The following is a 20,964-nucleotide window of genomic DNA, read 5'->3' as shown; positions in this document are numbered from 1 at the left end:
TATCCGCGCGCTTTTTCTTCTTCTATGCGGGCGGGTGGTTGCTTACAGTAGAAGAAGAAGCGCTTCCTGTTCTATGGGGGCGGGTGCTTACCTTGGCGGTTGCTTGCGTAGAAGAAGAAGCGCTTCCTGTTCTACCGGGAAAAAAGATGGCGGCTGTTTACCGTAGTTACGAGACCGAAACTTTATGAAAATGAATCTTAATATTTATCCATATATAAAGCGCACCGGGTTAAAAGCCGCACTGTCAGCTTTTGAGTAAATTTGTGGTTTTTAGGTGCGGCTAATGGTGCGGAAAATACGGTAATACCGTTTAAATTTTCAATTACCGAAAAACCGTCATTTATTAATGCATTTAGGTAACACACATGCGTCGTTTGGCCTGAAGAAACATGGCGAAACACAACTAAACAGACTTTGCTACAGAGATTTCCCCTCAGAGTAAACAGAGCCGAGCGCTTGGTTTAAATTTAATTTTCTTTGTTTCATTTCCGTGCAGTCTCGGCGTGCACTGCTGTTATTTGATGGGGTGGACAATATTGGAGACAGACCAAAAGTGTACAGCAAAGGAGAAAACTATTTGATGTTGCTTTTATTTTGTCAACACGGCGTCCATCAGCTGCTGTGACTAAGAGTTAGTGAGGTGAGGAAACATGCAGCTGGTGATGTGTCGTGAACGTTGTCACAACTTGTTTATAAAGTCTTTAGTTTGTTGACTGGGATGCTCACTCGTCCTTTATTTAACTGCAACTTCATATCAATACTAGATACAATGTTTTGTCATCTCATCGAATTGACAGCAGGCTGTAAAGATTGTGTATTAGATGTGAGAGGTATCACTCCTGTTTATTTTTGCTGGCCAAATTGTTGCACTGAACCACCAGGGGGCGTTGTTCGAGAAGAACAAAGCTTGTTTATTAGACTTAATCTTCTTTAGCCAAACTGCTTTGTGTTTTATATTGATATCAAAAAGTAAACACCATGTTTTATTTGACATTAGTTGTTTTTTTTGTTCATTTCAAAGTTATTACTTTAAAACCAGCATTTTTTTAAATGTTTTATTGTGTATAGTTAATTCCTATACAACATATTTCTGCTTAAACTCTTAATGGCTCTGTTCCAATACAGCATCTACCTGGACATACATTAGTACATGTAAATGTTAATAACTTAAAGAATACCTCTCTTTATCAAAATGTAAAAACATAGATAAAGGCATCAAGTAATGAGAAAAAGATGACACGTTGATATTATCAATGAACAAAAAAACATATATGTGTCTTTAAATATATGGATAACGTTTATCTATGGTCTTTTTATTAGACATTACAAATGACATGATGGTGTCACGTTCACACCCCAACACTGTTTTACCTAACATAATCAATAATCTGGAGTCCATTATTGCTAAAAATGATCGTAATTATTATTTGGCCATAATCGTGCAGCCCTATGTGTAAGACTGGATCTTATACATGAACACTATTTGTATTTATATAGACATAAAGTGCAGTTAAATAAATAAATGATAAATGGGTTATACTTGTAAAGCGCTTTTCTACCTTCAAGGTACTCAAAGCGCTTTGACACTACTTCCACATTTACCCATTCACACACACATTCACACACTGATGGAGGGAGCTGCCATGCAAGGCGCTAACCAGCAGCCATCAGGAGCAAGGGTGAAGTGTCTTGCTCAAGGACACAACGGACGTGACTTGGACGGTAGTGACAAGTCTGATGGTAGTCTAGGTGACAAGTCTGATGGTAATCTAGGCGACAAGTCTGATGGTAGTCTAGGTGACAAGTCTGATGGTAATCTAGGTGACAAGTCTGATGGTAGTCTAGGTGACAAGTCTGATGGTAGTCTAGGTGACAAGTCTGATGGTAGTCTAGGTGACAAGTCTGATGGTAGTCTAGGTGACAAGTCTGATGTAATCTAAGTGACAAGTCTGATGGTAGTCTAGGTGACAAGTCTGATGGTAGTCCAGGTGACAAGTCTGATGGTAGTCCAGGTGACAAGTCTGATGGTAGTCTAGGTGACAAGTCTGATGGTAGTCTAGGTGACAAGTCTGATGGTAGTCTAGGTGACAAGTCTGATGGTAGTCTAGGTGACAAGTCTGATGGTAGTCTAGGTGACAAGTCTGATGGTAGTCTAGGAAAAAAGTCTGATGGTAGTCTAGGTAAAAAGTCTGATGGTAGTCTAGGTGACAAGTGGGGTGGTAGTCTAGGTAAAAAGTCTGATGGTAGTCAAGGTGACAAGTGGGGTGGTAGTCTAGGTGACAAGTGGGGTGGTAGTTTAGGTGACAAGTCTGATGGTAGTCTAGGTAAAAAGTCTGATGGTAGTCTAGGTGACAAGTGGGGTGGTAGTCTAGGTAAAAAGTCTGATGGTAGTCTAGGTGACAAGTCTGATGGTAGTCTAGGTGACAAGTCTGATGGTAGTCTAGGTGACAAGTCTGATGGTAGTCTAGGTGACAAGTCTGGTGTAATCTAGGTGACAAGTCTGATGTAATCTAAGTGACAAGTCTGATGGTAGTCTAGGTGACAAGTCTGATGGTAGTCCAGGTGACAAGTCTGATGGTAGTCCAGGTGACAAGTCTGATGGTAGTCTAGGTGACAAGTCTGATGGTAGTCTAGGTGACAAGTCTGATGGTAGTCTAGGTGACAAGTCTGATGGTAGTCTAGGAAAAAAGTCTGATGGTAGTCTAGGTAAAAAGTCTGATGGTAGTCTAGGTGACAAGTGGGGTGGTAGTCTAGGTAAAAAGTCTGATGGTAGTCTAGGTGACAAGTCTGATGGTAGCCTAGGTGACAAGTCTGATGGTAGTCTAGGTGACAAGTGGGGTGGTAGTCTATATAAAAAGTCTGATGGTAGTCTAGGTGACAAGTGGGGTGGTAGTCTAGGTAAAAAGTCTGATGGTAGTCTAGGTGACAAGTCTGATGGTAGCCTAGGTGACAAGTCTGATGGTAGTCTAGGTGACAAGTCTGATGGTAGTCTAGGTGACAAGTCTGATGTAATCTAAGTGACAAGTCTGATGGTAGTCTAGGTGACAAGTCTGATGGTAGTCCAGGTGACAAGTCTGATGGTAGTCCAGGTGACAAGTCTGATGGTAGTCTAGGTGACAAGTCTGATGGTAGCCTAGGTGACAAGTCTGATGGTAGTCTAGGTGACAAGTGGGGTGGTAGTCTATATAAAAAGTCTGATGGTAGTCTAGGTGACAAGTGGGGTGGTAGTCTAGGTAAAAAGTCTGATGGTAGTCTAGGTGACAAGTCTGATGGTAGCCTAGGTGACAAGTCTGATGGTAGTCTAGGTGACAAGTGGGGTGGTAGTCTATATAAAAAGTCTGATGGTAGTCTACGTAATAAGTGGGGTGGTAGTCCAGGTAAAAAGTCTGATGGTAGTCAAGGTGACAAGTGGGGTGGTAGTCTAGGTAAAAAGTCTGATGGTAGTCTAGGTGACAAGTCTGATGGTAGCCTAGGTGACAAGTCTGATGGTAGTCTAGGTGACAAGTGGGGTGGTAGTCTATATAAAAAGTCTGATGGTAGTCTACGTAATAAGTGGGGTGGTAGTCCAGGTAAAAAGTCTGATGGTAGTCAAGGTGACAAGTGGGGTGGTAGTCTAGGTAAAAAGTCTGATGGTAGTCAAGGTGACAAGTGGGGTGGTTGTCTAGGTGACAAGTGGGGTGGTAGTTTAGGTGACAAGTCTGATGGTAGTCTAGGTAAAAAGTCTGATGGTAGTCTAGGTGACAAGTGGGGTGGTAGTCTAGGTAAAAAGTCTGATGGTAGCGTCGGCACCAGACGAGAAGACCCAAGGCTGTGTGGGGTGAAAGGTCACATCCAGGACACCGAGGTCATGAGTGGTCACATGACCTCTTAGCACCTTCACTGGAACAATGAGTGGATTCTGCAGCAGGTCATTGTATACGGTGCCATGGCAGACTATGACTGAGCCATCGTCAGACGCTGAAGCAAAGCAGTTATGTCTTCATCAGGTGCCATCTTTCAAAATTCTTACAATTGTTTTTATTTTTTTTATCTTTTATGTCCATAAAGTGCTATCTTGCACAATTTTCACATTCATTTAATTCATGTGGGGTTTTTTTCTTCCATATTACTTTGTTTATGATGCTTGTGTTGCTTTCATATGCACATTCAATTTCTACTTGAGGTCCATAAAACAGTGTTTTTATCTACAAAACCCAAAACCAGTGAAGTTGGCACGTTGTGTAAATCCTGAATAAAAACAGAATACAATGATTTGCAAATCCTTTTCAACTTATATTCAAGTGAATAGACTGCAAAGACAAGATACTTAACGTTCGAACTGAGAAACGTATTATTTTTTTGCAAATAATCATTAACTTAGAATTTAATGGCAGCAACACATTGCAAAAAAATTGTCACAGAGGCATTTTTACCACTGTGTTACATGGCCTTTCCTTTTAACAACACTCAGTAAACATTCGGGAACTGAGTGGACCAATTTTTGAAGCTTTTCAGGTGGAATTGTTTCCCATTTTTGCTTGATGTACAGCTTAAGTTGTTCAACAGTCCGGGGTCTCCGTTGTCGTATTTTACACTTCAAAATGCGCCACACATTTTCAATGGGAGACAGGTTTGGACTACAGGCAGGCCCGTCTAGTACCCGCACGCTTTTACTATGAAGCCACGTGCAGAATGTGGCTTCGCATTGTCTTGCTGAAATAAGCAGGGGCGTCCATGAAAAAGACGTTGCTTAGATGGCAACATATGTTGCTCCAAAACCTGTATGTCATCAACATCGCAGTCTTGGAAGACCATCGATTTCTTGTGCCTGGGAGTCAAGTCTTGTCGCAGCGTCTCCTGTGGCTGTGTAGGCCAATTCGTGAGAGACATTCCCGGTCGCAGATGTCATATATCCAGACCGGTCCCATAGATATTGCCGGTGTCGCACCCTCATACCATCACAGGTGCTGGCTTTTGAACTTTGCGTCTATAGCAATCAGGATGGTTATTTTCCTCTTTGGTCCGGAGGACACGACGTCCAAAGTTTCCGAAAACAATTTGAGATGTGGACTCGTCAGACCACAGAACACTTTTCTACTCTGCATCGGTTCATCTTAGATGAGCTCGGGCCCAGCGAAGCAGACGGCGTTTCTGGGTGTTGTTGATAAATGGCTTTGGCTTTGCATAGTAGAGTTTTAACTTGCACTTACAGTTGTAGCAATGAACCGTAGTTACTGACAGTGGTTTTCTGAAGTGTTCCTGAGCTCATGTGGTGATATCCTTTACACACTGATGTCGGTGTTTGATGCAGTAGCGCCTGAGAGATCGCGGGTCACGGCTTTGCCGCTTACGTGCAGTGATTTCTCCAGATTCTATGACCCTTTTGATGACATTACGGAAAGTAGATGGTGAAATCCCTAAATTCTTTGCAATAGCTGGTTGAGAAATGTTCTTAAACTGTTTGACAATTTGCTCACGCATTTGTTCACAAAGTGGTGACCCTCGCCCCACCCTTGTTTGTGAATGACTGAGCATTTCATGGAAGCTGCTTTTATACCCAATCATGGCACCCACCTGTTCCCAATTAGCCTGTTCACCTGTTGGATGTTCCAAATAAGTGTTTGATGAGCATTCCTCAACTTGCTCAGTCTTTTTGCCACGTGTGCCAGCTTTTTTTAAACATGTTGCAGGCATCAAATTCCAAATGAATTTTTGCAAAAAAATAAAGTTTTCCAGTTTGAACATGAAATATCTTGTCTTTGCAGTCTATTCAATTGAATATAAGTTGAAAAGGATTTACAAATCATTGTATTCTGTTTTTATTTACCATTTAACGTGTCAACTTCACTGGTTTTGGGGTTTGTACAATGTTTCTTCTACGAAAGGAAATCATTTTGAATGTGTTGGTTAAAAAATGTCAGAGTACCGTATTTTTCGGACTATTAGTCGCAGTTTTTTTCAAAGTTTGGCCGGGCTCCAGTGCGACTTATATATGTTTTTTTCCTTCTTTATTATGCATTTTCGGCAGTTGCGACTTATACTCCGAAAAATACGGTAAGTACTTTTCGAAAATTTTGAGCACATTTAAAATGACCGCGATAATAATGATAACCGTGATAATGTTGGTCACAATAATCGTGATGAGAAATTTTCATACCGTGAAAACCCTATTGGAGAGCTCGGGTCCGCATCTAGTGGGTCCATGACGATGACTTCTGCGTTACAGTTACCATTTGGCAGAAAACACTTAAGGTATGTGAATAAACATATTGTGTTAATAACTCATTTCACAACGTACAGGTAAAAGCCAGTAAATTAGAATATTTTGAAAAACTTGATTTATTTCAGTAATTGCATTCAAAAGGTGTAACTTGTACATTATATTTATTCATTGCACACAGACTGATGCATTCAAATGTTTATTTCATTTAATTTTGATGATTTGAAGTGGCAACAAATGAAAAAATTAGAATATTACTTAAGGCTAATACAAAAAAGGGATTTTTAGAAATGTTGGCCAACTGAAAAGTATGAAAATGAAAAATATGAGCATGTACAATACTCAATACTTGGTTGGAGCTCCTTTTGCCTCAATTACTGCGTTAATGCGGCGTGGCATGGAGTCGATGAGTTTCTGGCACTGCTCAGGTGTTATGAGAGCCCAGGTTGCTCTGATAGTGGCCTTCAACTCTTCTGCGTTTTTGGGTCTGGCATTCTGCATCTTCCTTTTCACAATACCCCACAGATTTTCTATGGGGCTAAGGTCAGGGGAGTTGGCGGGCCAATTTAGAACAGAAATACCATGGCCCGTAAACCAGGCACGGGTAGATTTTGCGCTGTGTGCAGGCGCCAAGTCCTGTTGGAACTTGAAATCTCCATCTCCATAGAGCAGGTCAGCAGCAGGAAGCATGAAGTGCTCTAAAACTTGCTGGTAGACGGCTGCGTTGACCCTGGGTCTCAGGAAACAGAGTGGACCGACACCAGCAGATGACATGGCACCCCAAACCATCACCCAACCATGCAAATTTTGCATTTCCTTTGGAAATTGAGGTCCCAGAGTCTGGAGGAAGACAGGAGAGGCACAGGATCCACGTTGCCTGAAGTCTAGTGTAAAGTTTCCACCATCAGTGATGGTTTGGGGTGCCATGTCATCTGCTGGTGTCGGTCCACTCTGTTTCCTGAGATCCAGGGTCAACGCAGCCGTCTACCAGCAAGTTTTAGAGCACTTCATGCTTCCTGCTGCTGACCTGCTCTATGGAGATGGAGATTTCCAGTTCCAACAGGACTTGGCGCCTGCACACAGCGCAAAATCTACCCGTGCCTGGTTTACGGACCATGGTATTTCTGTTCTAAATTGGCCCGCCAACTCCCCTGACCTTAGCCCCATAGAAAATCTGTGGGGTATTGTGAAAAGGAAGATGCAGAATGCCAGACCCAAAAACGCAGAAGAGTTGAAGGCCACTATCAGAGCAACCTGGGCTCTCATAACACCTGAGCAGTGCCAGAAACTCATCGACTCCATGCCACGCCGCATTAACGCAGTAATTGAGGCAAAAGGAGCTCCAACCAAGTATTGAGTATTGTACATGCTCATATTTTTCATTTTCATACTTTTCAGTTGGCCAACATTTCTAAAAATCCCTTTTTTGTATTAGCCTTAAGTAATATTCAAATTTTGTGACACACGGAATTTTGGATTTTCATTTGTTGCCACTTCAAATCATCAAAATTAAATGAAATAAACATTTGAATGCATCAGTCTGTGTGCAATGAATAAATATAATGTACAAGTTACACCTTTTGAATGCAATTACTGAAATAAATCAAGTTTTTCAAAATATTCTAATTTACTGGCTTTTACCTGTATATATCTGTGGCTTGTACTTTTTTCTTATGAAATGTAGTGAGTGCAGTTTATATACCGGAAAATACGGTTCTAAAATCATGAATAGCTGAGGCCCTAGTTTTAGCACGTGAATGAAACAAAGGGTGAATCATATATTTTATTCTCTATATGCGAGAAAAAAAATTGCAATGCTATCGTTTCTGCTGTCAGGTGATAATCCTGAATGCCAACTTTCACGTCCTATCTGTGAACTTTTAGGCCCTGTCTACATTAAGCCGGATAACTCCTTAAACCAGGCCTGGGCAATTATTTTGACTCGGGGGTCAAACTTAGAGAAAAGAATGTGTTTTGGGGCCGGTATATCTATTTTTAGGAAAACTAATCCAAAATCTCACAATAATGTCTGATTGAATGCTAAAAATGTTATGACAGACCACCTTGAAAACGGAATGGGATTTTATTGTTTTCTATGAAGGATAAAACACGGAATATTGACAACATATGAACGTCACACCTCTCAATCGACATATTTTACAATCAAGCCCAATGCAACAAAAATGCAACAAACACAGCGAAATATGAACGTGAACGGTAAAAAAACAAAAAACATCTACAATCTGATACATCACTAAGTTTTAGAATTTTCTTGTAAAAATCTCCTTCCGCGTTTGTCCCTGACACCCGCATTTCAGGCTCTGGAAACACTCTGTGGAAACGCTCCCCACCCACACTGCTTGGTGCCTCGTCTGACCTGCTGTGACGTAGATTACCATAGTAACTAGTAGGGTTGTACGGTATACGGGTATTAGTATAGTACCGCGATACTAATTAATCATATTTGGTACCATACCGCCGCTGAAAAGTACCGGTCCGCCACACCCTAAGATTTTTTGTTAAAATAAAGCCAATAATGCAATTTTTTCTGGTCCCCTTTATTTAGAAAAGTACCGAAAAGTATCGAAATAATATTGGTATCAGGACAACACTAGTCACTAAAATATCATGCAAAAGCGCAGATTCCAACCATTGAAATACTTTGTATAGTTCAAGACTTACGGTCATTTGAAAACATCACTGCACATCATAAAGGCAGCTACAGTTTTCATCTTAAAGATCTAAAAAAAATATTTGGGAATGTCCGGCGGGCCAGATTGAAAAGCTTAACGGGCCGCATGTGGCCCCCGGGCCTTAATTTGCCCAGGTCTGCCTTAAACTAATAATTATTTAGCCTAAGCCCCGTGTCAACTACACTAACCCATCGTTTAAGGCCCCCCTGCTTGGATATTTTTTTACACGGGTAAGTGCGCCGTCTATTTCTTGAATCTCCGTCTCTCAGCTTTGTATGGACTCATTGATCGTTTACAAAGTGAGTTCGGAAAGGAAGTGACGTCAGAAAGAACGAGCCACAGCCAGCTTCATAACAGACGCTTGTGGAAATCACACATCAATACCTTAAGAGAAGGAAACGGGCGATTGCAGCTATTTGGGATACAACACATCTCAGATGGCAACATAGTAATGTTGAGCGACGGTTTTGGATAAGCCCTGGAAGAACGGCAGCCTGGTGGGATATGTTTGTCACCGAGTGTGTTGTGTCAGAGGAACGGCAAGAGAACTTTCGAATGTCCAGATCAGCCAAGATTCTACTTAGTGAAAAACTTTGTCCATTTGTCGAAGGGGAGACAACGAGAATGCGGGCTCCCGTGGACGAGGGAAAACAGCGAATGCCTTTGGACCGGCAAGTTATTGTTCGCAATGTATGTCGACGTCTAGTTTTGTACTCCATTACTATTGCGAAGCCATGAACTCCATTACTATTGCGAAGCCATGAAGTGGTTGCGGCCGTCAAGTACGACCGCCAATTTCAGCCTACAAGCACAGTGTCCTGACCAGATATTTAGATCCCTAGATTGATTGCTGTAAAATTTAATTCATCACATTGTTTACTTTCACACGTCCATTCATGTATGATGACTTAGGTGTGATTCAAGGCAAGGCAAGGCAACTTTATTTGTATAGCACTTTTCATACACAAGGCAGACTCAAACATGTGGTACAACTAAGTGAAATGAAAGAAAGTAAAAGCAAAATTAAAATGCAGACAATAAAAAAATAAAATAAAATATATAAAAATAGTGCGGACGTTAAAAGTTAAAAGATTAAAAGATTTAGCTGAAAGCTAAGGTGAACATAAAAGTTTTCAGTCTAGTTTTGGATAACGGCGTGGCGAAGTTGGTAGCAGATGACATGGCACCCCAAACCATCACCCAACCATGCAAATTTTGCATTTCCTTTGGAAATCGAGGTCCCAGAGTCTGGAGGAAGACAGGAGAGGCACAGGATCCACGTTGCCTGAAGTCTAGTGTAAAGTTTCCACCATCAGTGATGGTTTGGGGTGCCATGTCATCTGCTGGTGTCGGTCCACTCTGTTTCCTGAGATCCAGGGTCAACGCAGCCGTCTACCAGCAAGTTTTAGAGCACTTCATGCTTCCTGCTGCTGACCTGCTCTATGGAGATGGAGATTTCAAGTTCCAACAGGACTTGGCGCCTGCACACAGCGCAAAATCTACCCGTGCCTGGTTTACGGACCATGGTATTTCTGTTCTAAATTGGCCCGCCAACTCCCCTGACCTTAGCCCCATAGAAAATCTGTGGGGTATTGTGAAAAGGAAGATGCAGAATGCCAGACCCAAAAACGCAGAAGAGTTGAAGGCCACTATCAGAGCAACCTGGGCTCTCATAACACCTGAGCAGTGCCAGAAACTCATCGACTCCATGCCACGCCGCATTAACGCAGTAATTGAGGCAAAAGGAGCTCCAACCAAGTATTGAGTATTGTACATGCTCATATTTTTCATTTTCATACTTTTCAGTTGGCCAACATTTCTAAAAATCCCTTTTTTGTATTAGCCTTAAGTAATATTCTAATTTTGTGACACACGGAATTTTGGATTTTCATTTGTTGCCACTTCAAATCATCAAAATTAAATGAAATAAACATTTGAATGCATCAGTCTGTGTGCAATGAATAAATATAATGTACAAGTTACACCTTTTGAATGCAATTACTGAAATAAATCAAGTTTTTCAAAATATTCTAATTTACTGGCTTTTACCTGTATTTGTTGCATAGTGACTGAATGATGCTCTCCCTTGATTTGAGTTTACTCTGGGAACCGCTAACAGATTGGACTCAGAAGATCTTAGTGATCTAGAGAGCTTATATAGTGGGAGCATATCGGTGATATACTTCGGCCCTAGACCATGTAGTGATTTATATGTGAGCAGGAGGATTTTGAAATCAATTCTCTGATGTACAGGGAGCCAATGTAAGGATTTAAAAATTGGTGTAATGTGCTCACATTTTTTGGTCTTTGTTAGAACTCTAGCAGCAGCGTTCTGAACAAGCTGCAGCTGCCTGACAGTTTTTTTGGGAAGACCATTACAATAGTCTAGCCTACTGGTAATGTAATTCACTACAATATTCTTAACAGCTGCTGATGGTGAGGCAAGCAAGGTTTACAGTTAAAAGAAATGTGGCAATAGTCTACATTGAAACACAGTAAGGATACACTTCCAGGTCAGAGGTAACTATGACGCGCACATTTTTCTTCGTGCATGCGTACTAGGTCGCGTTGCGCTGGCGGACGGAAGGGGAAGGGGGTCTTAAACGGTGGCGTTGTGTGTGTGTGGACAAGGATAAGGTTAGGTGGGATACAGCCTGGATAGTGTAGAAGGGGCCTTATGCTGTTTTGACTTTCAACACCGCAAATGTTAATTTGGAGTATTTAGTTGAAATACTCCTTGTAGTGCAAAGTTAGTGTAGAAAATGCCACCCTGACCTGCAATCATCCTCCTAATGTTCTTATGTAAATCAGCTCCGCAGCCCTTTCAGCTGCACACAACAAATTGCGGCTTGTCTTTGCGAGCGGGGTTAACGCAAAGTGTGTCATGCAGCACTTTCAACTCAATCTGCGCTTTCTCAGGAAAGGGGGAAAATGATCCCTGAAGTTAAGTGTTCCATAAATTGGAGAGTGATTATATAGAACAGTATATGTTTCTATGAGGATTTGCAAATCCCAGAGCGGGATAGCTGCATATTTAATTCCTCTTCTCTTTAAGCTTTTCAGCTTCCAAGACACCTCAGGTGGTTTAATGCTGGATGAAGCCAGAATATCTCCAGCAGGCTTTAAGGTTCAGATATTAACGCAAAGCCTGCTGGAATTATTCCTCATGTTTGAACATTTTTTTCTTCCTCGTTCTGACGTTCTGCTTGTCTTCTTTCCTGCAGCGCGATGCTAAAGGACAGTATCTGTTCGACCTCATCTGCCACCACCTCAACTTGCTGGAGAAAGATTATTTCGGCATCAGATATGTGGACCCGGACAAGCAGCGGGTAAGGTGGCCCGCTCCCGCATGACTTGTGACCGTTGTGAACGTCCTCATGAATGAATGGTGCGTGTCATGCAGTAATTTGGACAGCGGACAGGTACCGACAGGCCAGGCGGTGTGCGGCTTCAGCGGTCGCGGAGGCAAAAACTCGGACATGGGAGGAGTTCGGGGAAGCCATGGAAAACGACTTCCGGACGGCTTCGAAGCGATTCTGGACCACCATCCGCCGCCTCAGGAAGGGGAAGCAGTGCACTACCAACACCGTGTATGGTGCGGATGGTGTTCTGCTGACCTCGACTGCGGAAGTTGTGGATCGGTGGAGGGAATACTTCGAAGACCTCCTCAATCCCACCAACACGTCTTCCTATGAGGAAGCAGTGCCTGGGGAATCTGTGGTGGGCTCTCCTATTTCTGGGGCTGAGGTTGCTGAGGTAGTTAAAAAGCTCCTCGGTGGCAAGGCCCCGGGGGTGGATGAGATCCGCCCGGAGTTCCTTAAGGCTCTGGATGCTGTAGGGCTGTCTTGGTTGACAAGACTCTGCAGCATCGCGTGGACATCGGGGGCAGTACCTCTGGATTGGCAGACCGGGGTGGTGGTTCCACTCTTTAAAAAGGGGAACCGGAGGGTGTGTTCTAACTATCGTGGGATCACACTCCTCAGCCTTCCCGGTAAGGTCTATTCAGGTGTACTGGAGAGGAGGCTACGCCGGATAGTCGAACCTCGGATTCAGGAGGAACAGTGTGGTTTTCGTCCTGGTCGTGGAACTGTGGACCAGCTCTATACTCTCGGCAGGGTCCTTGAGGGTGCATGGGAGTTTGCCCAACCAGTCTACATGTGCTTTGTGGACTTGGAGAAGGCATTCGACCGTGTCCCTCGGGAAGTCCTGTGGGGAGTGCTCAGAGAGTATGGGGTTTCGGACTGTCTGATTGTGGCGGTCCGCTCCCTGTATGATCAGTGTCAGAGCTTGGTTCGCATTGCCGGCAGTAAGTCGGACACGTTTCCGGTGAGGGTTGGACTCCGCCAAGGCTGCCCTTTGTCACCGATTCTGTTCATAACTTTTATGGACAGAATTTCTAGGCGCAGTCAAGGCGTTGAGGGGATCCGGTTTGGTGGCTGCAGGATTAGGTCTCTGCTTTTTGCAGATGATTTGGTCCTGATGGCTTCATCTGGCCAGGATCTTCAGCTCTCACTGGATCGGTTCGCAGCCGACTGTGAAGCGACTGGGATGAGAATCAGCACCTCCAAGTCCGAGTCCATGGTTCTCGCCCGGAAAAGGGTGGAGTGCCATCTCCGGGTTGGGGAGGAGATCTTGCCCCAAGTGGAGGAGTTCAAGTACCTCGGAGTCTTGTTCACGAGTGAGGGAAGAGTGGATCGTGAGATCGACAGGCGGATCGGTGCGGCGTCTTCAGTAATGCGGACGCTGTATGGATCCGTTGTGGTGAAGAAGGAGCTGAGCCGGAAGGCAAAGCTCTCAATTTACCGGTCGATCTACGTTCCCATCCTCACCTATGGTCATGAGCTTTGGGTTATGACCGAAAGGACAAGATCACGGGTACAAGCGGCCGAAATGAGTTTCCTCCGCCGGGTGGCGGGGCTCTCCCTTAGAGATAGGGTGAGAAGCTCTGTCATCCGGGGGGAGCTTAAAGTAAAGCCGCTGCTCCTCCACATCGAGAGGACCCAGATGAGGTGGTTCGAGCATCTGGTCAGGATGCCACCCGAGCGCCTCCCTAAGGAGGTGTTTATGGCATGTCCGACCGGTAGGAGGCCACGAGGAAGACCCAGGACACGTTGGGAAGACTATGTCTCCCGGCTGGCCTGGGAACGCCTCGGGATCCCCCGGGAGGAGCTGGACGAAGTGGCTGGGGAGAGGGAAGTCTGGGCTTCCCTGCTTAGGCTGCTGCCCCCGCGACCCGACCTCGGATAAGCGGAAGAAGATGGATGGATGGAACATTTTTTTTTACATATATCACAACAGTATTGTACCTTGGGCTTAATACCGTCATAATATCGTACCGTGAGATTTTGATACCGTTACATCCTTGGTAGCATTCAATTTCAACCTTCCTAGCCAGACGTTGGAATTTTCTCAGCTGTCTCAAATGCACCAATCGTTGGCATGAATGTGATTGTGTGGACTTCATGAAGCCATTTTCTACTTCCGTACAGTACATTTAATTGCTTTCCTCATTTGAATCGCAGCTCCCCAGGACTGGAAGCACTCATGCATCCGCAGACCGTGACATTTATCTTGCTACTCACTTGTGTTGCCAGCTATTTAGACAATACCGACTGTGTGTTGACATCAGTGTGTAAAGGATATCACCACATGGGCTCCGGAACACTTCAGAAACCCACTGTAAGTAACTACAGTTGGTCACTATGTATGTAAGTGCAAGTTAAAGGGGAACATTATCACAATTTCAGAAGGGTTAAAACCATTAAAAATCAGGTCCCAGTGGCTTATTTTATTTTTCGAAGTTTTTTTTCAAAATTTTAGTCATCACGCAATATCCCTAAAAAAAGCTTCAAAGTGCCTGATTTTAACCATCGTTATATACACCCGTCCATTTTCCTGTGACGTCACACAGTGATGCCGATACAAACAAACATGACGGTTAGAACAGCAAGGTATAGCGACATTAGCTCGGATTCAGACTCGGATTTCAGCGGCTTAAGCGATTCAACAGATTACGCATGTATTGAAACGGATGGTTGTAGTGTGGAGGCAGGTAGCGAAAACCAAATTGAAGAAGAAACTGAAGCTATTGAGCCATATCGGTTTGAACCGTATGCAAGCGAAACCGACGAAAACGACACGACAGCCAGCGACACGGGAGAAAGCGAGGACAAATTCGGCGATCGCCTTCTAACCAACGATTGGTATGTGTTTGTTTGGCATTAAAGGAAACTAACAACTATGAACTAGGTTTACAGCATATGAAATACATTTGGCAACAACATGCACTTTGAGAGTGCAGACAGCCCAGTTTTCATCAATGAATATATTCTGTAGACATACCCTCATCCGCACTCTTTTCCTGGGGGTCTGGCGGCAGATTTCTTTGACTTTATCGTTGGAAATGCATCTGCTTTGAGTGTCGCAGGATATCCACACATTCTTGCCATCTCTGTCGTAGCATAGCTTTCGTCGGTAAAGTGTGCGGAACAAACGTCCAATTTCTTGCCACTTTCGCATCTTTGGGCCACTGGTGCAACTTGAATCCGTCCCTGTTCGTGTTGTTACACCCTCCGACAACACACCGACGAGTCATGATGTCTCCAAGGTACGGAAAACAGTTGAAAAAACGGAAAATTACAGAGCTGATTTGACTCGGTGTTTACACGGCAGCAAAGTTTGTCTTGGCAACAGGCGAAAGACCGCGCTACCTCGGCATTCCTGGAGACGAGGACTACTGCATCACAAGTGATGACCTCTTCTCCTTACCTTACTGCCCTGGGAAGACCCTGGTTATTGGTGCATCTTATGTGGCTCTGGAGTGTGGCGGCTTCCTCGCTGGACTGGGTCTTGACGTCACCATTATGGTGCGCTCTATTCTGCTGAGGGGCTTCGACCAGGAAATGGCCAATCGTGCTGGTGAACACATGGAGGATCACGGTGTCAAATTTGTCCGCAAATATGTTCCAGTAAAGATAGAGCAGTTGGAAGCAGGCACTCCCGGCAGGCTGAAGGTGACGGCTAAGTCCATTGAGACTGATGAGGTCATTGAGGAAGAGTACAACACTGTATTGATAGCAGTAGGTCGAGACGCATGCACTGACAAGATTGGCTTGGACAAGATAGGCGTCAAAGTTAACCCAAAGAATGGCAAGATCCCCGTCAGTGATGAAGAACAAACAAATGTGCCCCACGTCTACGCCATCGGAGACATCTTGGAGGCCAAGTGGGAACTAACCCCCGTTGCTATCCAAGCCGGCAAGTTGCTGGCACGGCGCCTTTACAAGGGTTCAACACTCAAGTGTGACTACATCAACGTTCCCACCACTGTGTTCACTCCGCTGGAGTATGGCTCATGTGGCCTGTCTGAGGAGAGAGCCACAGAGTTGTACGGACAAGAAAACCTTGAGGTATACCACAGTCTTTTTTGGCCTCTGGAATTCACTGTGCCTGGCAGGGACAACAACAGATGCTATGCCAAGATTATCTGCAACAAACTAGACAATGACCGAGTCATTGGCTTCCACTACCTTGGTCCCAATGCAGGAGAGGTAACGCAAGGCTATGGAGTAGCCATGAAATGTGGTGCAACAAAGGCGCAGCTGGACGGCACCATTGGCATCCACCCGACTTGTGCTGAGCAAATTTAAAAGATGCTTTAAATCATCATACCTAAATACAGTGGTACCCAACTCATGATTATTTTGAAATACCAGCTGTATACTTTAGGTTGTGAGCATACAAGCTTCCTCAGTGCTAGCTGGCATGATGAAAGCCACCGTGAACTCCGTAAAACAGGGCTATTCCACCGGTGGCCCAGGGGCCAAATCTGGCTCGGAAATGACACCATACCGGCCCCTGGAGTTCGGTTCAAAACTTGGGAGACAGACCTTTTCCAGCAAATTCCTAAAGACAGGAGAGTGATCCTGTTGTATAGAAGAACTTGGACAACTGTAAACACATTGGGACGGCGTGGCGCAGTGGAAGAATGGCCGTGCGCGACCCGAGGGTCCCTGGTTCAATCCCCACCTAGTACCAACCTCGTCATGTCTGTTGTGTCCTGAGCAAGACACTTCACCCTTGCTCCTGATGGGTGCTGGTTAGCGCCTTGCATGGCAGCTCCCTCCATCAGTGTGTGAATGTGTGTGTGAATGGGTAAATGTGGAAGTAGTGTCAAAGCGCTTTGAGTACCTTGAAGGTAGAAAAGCGCTATACAAGTACAACCCATTTATCATTTAATGTGTTTGAGAAAATGGCGGATTGCTTCCCGATGTGACGTCATCGCTCCGAGAGCGAATAATAGAAAGGCGTTTAATTCGCCAAAATTCACCCATTTAGAGTTCGAAAATCGGTTTAAAAAATATATGGTCTTTTTTCTGCAACATCAAGGTATATATTGACGCTTACATAGGTCTGGTGATAATGTTCCCCTTTAAAACTCTCCTATGCAAGGCGAAAACCGTTTATCAACAACACCCAGAAACGCCGTCGGCTTCGCTGGGCCTGAGCTCATCTAAGATGGACTGATACAAAGTGGTAAAGTGTTCTGTGGTCTGACGAGTCCACATTTCAAATTGTTTTTGGAAACTGGGGACGTCGTGTCCTCCGGACCAAAGAGGAAAAGAACCATCCGGATCGTTATAGGCGCAAAGTTGAAAAGCCAGCATCTGTGATGGTATGGGGGGTGTATTATTAGGGACGGCGTGGCGCAGTGGAAGAGTGGCCGTGCGCAACCCGAGGGTCCCTGGTTCAATCCCCACCTAGTACCAACCTCGTCATGTCCGTTGTGTCCTGAGCAAGACACTTCACCCTTGCTCCTGATGGGTGCTGGTTAGCGCCTTGCATGGCAGCTCCCTCCATCAGTGTGTGAATGTGTGTGTGAATGGGTAAATGTGGAAGTAGTGTCAAAGCGCTTTGAGTACCTTAAAGGTAGAAAAGCGCTATACAAGTACAACCCATTTATCATTTATCATTTATTAGTGCCACAACGGAGACCCCCGGACTGTTGAACAACTTAAGCTGTACATCAAGCAAGAATGGGAAAGAATTCCACCTGAGGAGCTTAAAAAATGTGTCTCCTCAGTTCCCAAACGTTTACGGAGTGTTGTTAAAAGGAAAGGCCATGTAACACAGTGATGAGCATGCCCTTTCCCAACTACTTTGGCAAGTGTTGCAGCCATGAAATTCTAAGTTAATTATTATTTGCAAAAAAAAAAAAAAAAAAGTTTATGAGTTTGAACATCAAATATCTTGTCTTTGTAGTGCATTCAACTGAATATGGGTTGAAAAGGATTTGCAAATCATTGTATTCCGTTTATATTTACATCTAACACAATTTCCCAACTCATGGAAATAGGGTTTGTTCTTCTAAAATAGAACTGAATAGAATAGGTTGTTTGTCATTGCATTTAAAAAAAAAATACAAGATTAGTTTACAGTACAACCGAGGACAACTGGAGGCGTGTCTTAATGAAATTAAACAATGGATGTCCGCTAACTTCTTGCAACTCAACGCCAAGAAAACGGAAATGCTGATTATCGGTCCTGCTAAACACCGACATTTATTTAATAATACCACCTTAACATTTGACAACCAAACAATTACACAAGGCGAATCAGTAAAGAATCTGGGTATTATCTTCCACCCAACTCTCTCCTTTGAGTCACACATTAAGAGTGTTACTAAAACGGCCTTCTTTCATCTCCGTAAATCGCTAAAATTCGTTCTATTTTATCCACTAGCGACGCTGAGATCATTATTCATGCGTTCGTTACGTCTCGTCTCGACTACTGTAACGTATTATTTTCGGGGCTCCCTATGTCTAGCATTAAAAAATTACAGTTGGTACAAAATCCGGCTGCTAGACTTTTGACAAGAACAAGAAAGTTTGATCATATTACGCCTATACTGGCTCACCTGCACTGGCTTCCTGTGCACTTAAGATGTGACTTTAAGGTTTTACTACTTACGTATAAAATACTACACGGTCTAGCTCCGTCCTATCTTGTCGATTGCATTGTACCATATGTCCCGGCAAGAAATCTGCGTTCAAAGAACTCAGGCTTATTAGTGATTCCCAGAGCCCAAAAAAAGTCTGCGGGCTATAGAGCGTTTTCTATTCGGGCTCCAGTACTATGGAATGCCCTGCCGGTAACAATTAGAGATGCTACCTCAGTAGAAGCATTTAAGTCCCATCTTAAAACTCATTTGTATACTCTAGCCTTTAAATAGCCCCCCTGTTAGACCAGTTGATCTGCCGTTTCTTTTCTTTTCTCCTCTGCTCCCCTTTTCCTTGAGGGGGGGGGGGGGGCACAGGTCCGGTGGCCATGGATGAAGTGCTGGCTGTCCAGAGTCGGGACCCGGGGTGGACCGCTCGCCTGTGCATCGGCTGGGAACATCTCTGCGCTGCTGACCCGTCTCCGCTCGGGATGGTGTCCTGCTGGCCCCACTATGGACTGGACTCTTACTATTATGTTGGATCCACTATGGACTGGACTCTCACAATATTATGTCAGACCCACTCGACATCCATTGCTTTCGGTCTCCCCTAGAGGGGGGGGGGGTTACCCACATATGCGGTCCTCTCCAAGGTTTCTCATAGTCATTCACATCGACGTCCCACTGGGGTGAGTTTTTCCTTGCCCGTATGTGGGCTTTGTACCGAGGATGTCGTTGTGGCTTGTGCAGCCCTTTGAGACATTTGTGATTTAGGGCTATATAAATAAAGATTGATTGAAGATTGAATATGGGTTGAAAAGGATTTGCAAAATCATTGTATTCCGTTTATATTTACATCTAACACAATTTCCCAACTCATGGAAATAGGATTTGTTCTTCTAAAATAGAACTGAATAGAATAGGTTGTTTGTCATTGCATTTAAAAAAAAAAATACAAGATTAGTTTACAGTACAACCGTCAAAGAGCAGACACACAACATACAGTTTCAGGGGTAAACAGAACAGAAAGACTGATAGGTCGCTACAGGGGAGCACCCCGTAAAAAAAGGTAGAAAAACATAAACATGGGGTTGGAGGAGGAGATCAAAAAAAGCAGCTCCAAAACTAAGCTCCTATGGGGCTCAGTTTGAGACCATAAAAAACCCCCAACAAAAGCACATAGAAACTCATGTTACGGCACACAAAAACTCTAGACTTGCAACCGGGGGGAGGGAGCGGTATCTGGTCAGTTCGCTGCTGCGTAAGCCATCATACCGCGTGGGGTTGAAGCGGCAATTACAGCAAGGATGAACCAACTGTCCTACACAAACTAGAGCATCAGCTTGCAGAGGTGTGGACTCGAGTCACATGACTTGGACTCGAGTCAGACTCGAGTCATGAATTTGATGACTTTAGACTCGACTTGACAAAATGTAAAAAGACTTGCAACTCGACTTAGACTTTAACATCAATGACTTGTGACTTCACTTGGACTTGAGCCTTTTGAATTGACATGACTTGACATGACTTGCTACTTTCCCCAAAACCCAAAGATGAAAAAGTTATTCGGGAGCGCTCCGTATTTTTCATTGTGTACTTGTCTATCAGCGTTGCGTGTGTCAGCTGGTGTGCTCTCAGTACAACAGCCAATCAAATTAGATCTACTTTGTTTTCATCACACAGCATTCATCCAATCAAATTGCAGGACAACCAACGAAGAAGACATGTCCAAACCACACGCCAGTGAACAAAAAATGATACCTAAAATAATTTTGTTTGGGTATAAAAATTACGAGGTGGTCAACACAAAACGGTTTGCAGTATGCAACACATGCGGTTCGAAAATTACTGATGGAGAGGCAACAACTTCCAACTTCGTCCGGCATTTGAAGTTGCACAAAGAAGGGTAAGTTTTGAATGTAAGATAACGTTTATTGGCTAAGTAACGTGACTTTTATTTGCTGTGTAGTTAAATCAGTGAGGCTGTAAACTCACTGCTAACGTTATAACGTTATTGCAAACACGGGAATCTGTTGCAGTTCACTACCTTATTCATACTTTTTGTTCAGTGATTTTTTTTAAGCAGGGTTACGTTAGTCAATATATCACACGTAACGTAGACGGCGGTCAGCAGC

At 44.0% G+C, this 20,964-nt stretch overlaps 2 protein-coding genes across 3 annotated transcripts in view; both read left to right on the top strand.

Moving 5' to 3' along the window:
• frmd5a (FERM domain containing 5a) overlaps window positions 1-20,964 on the top strand; it is a 312,218-nt gene that overhangs the window by 208,277 nt on the left and 82,977 nt on the right. For both annotated transcript variants that reach the window (XM_061925235.1, XM_061925234.1), the window contains exon 2: window positions 12,117-12,221. In XM_061925235.1, the coding sequence (XP_061781219.1) occupies window positions 12,117-12,221 (105 nt within the window). The remainder of the gene's footprint in view (window positions 1-12,116; window positions 12,222-20,964) is intronic.
• Window positions 15,552-16,556, top strand: LOC133572347 (thioredoxin reductase 1, cytoplasmic-like; the record flags this gene model as incomplete). The annotated part of the gene is made up of 1 exon (XM_061925282.1): window positions 15,552-16,556. A coding segment is annotated over one exon (990 nt), but the record flags the coding sequence as incomplete, so codon positions are not given.

This window comes from Nerophis lumbriciformis, linkage group LG29, assembly GCF_033978685.3.
Source record: "Nerophis lumbriciformis linkage group LG29, RoL_Nlum_v2.1, whole genome shotgun sequence".
Taxonomy (NCBI): domain Eukaryota; kingdom Metazoa; phylum Chordata; class Actinopteri; order Syngnathiformes; family Syngnathidae; genus Nerophis; species Nerophis lumbriciformis.
This window is presented reverse-complemented; position numbering and strand designations above follow the sequence as displayed.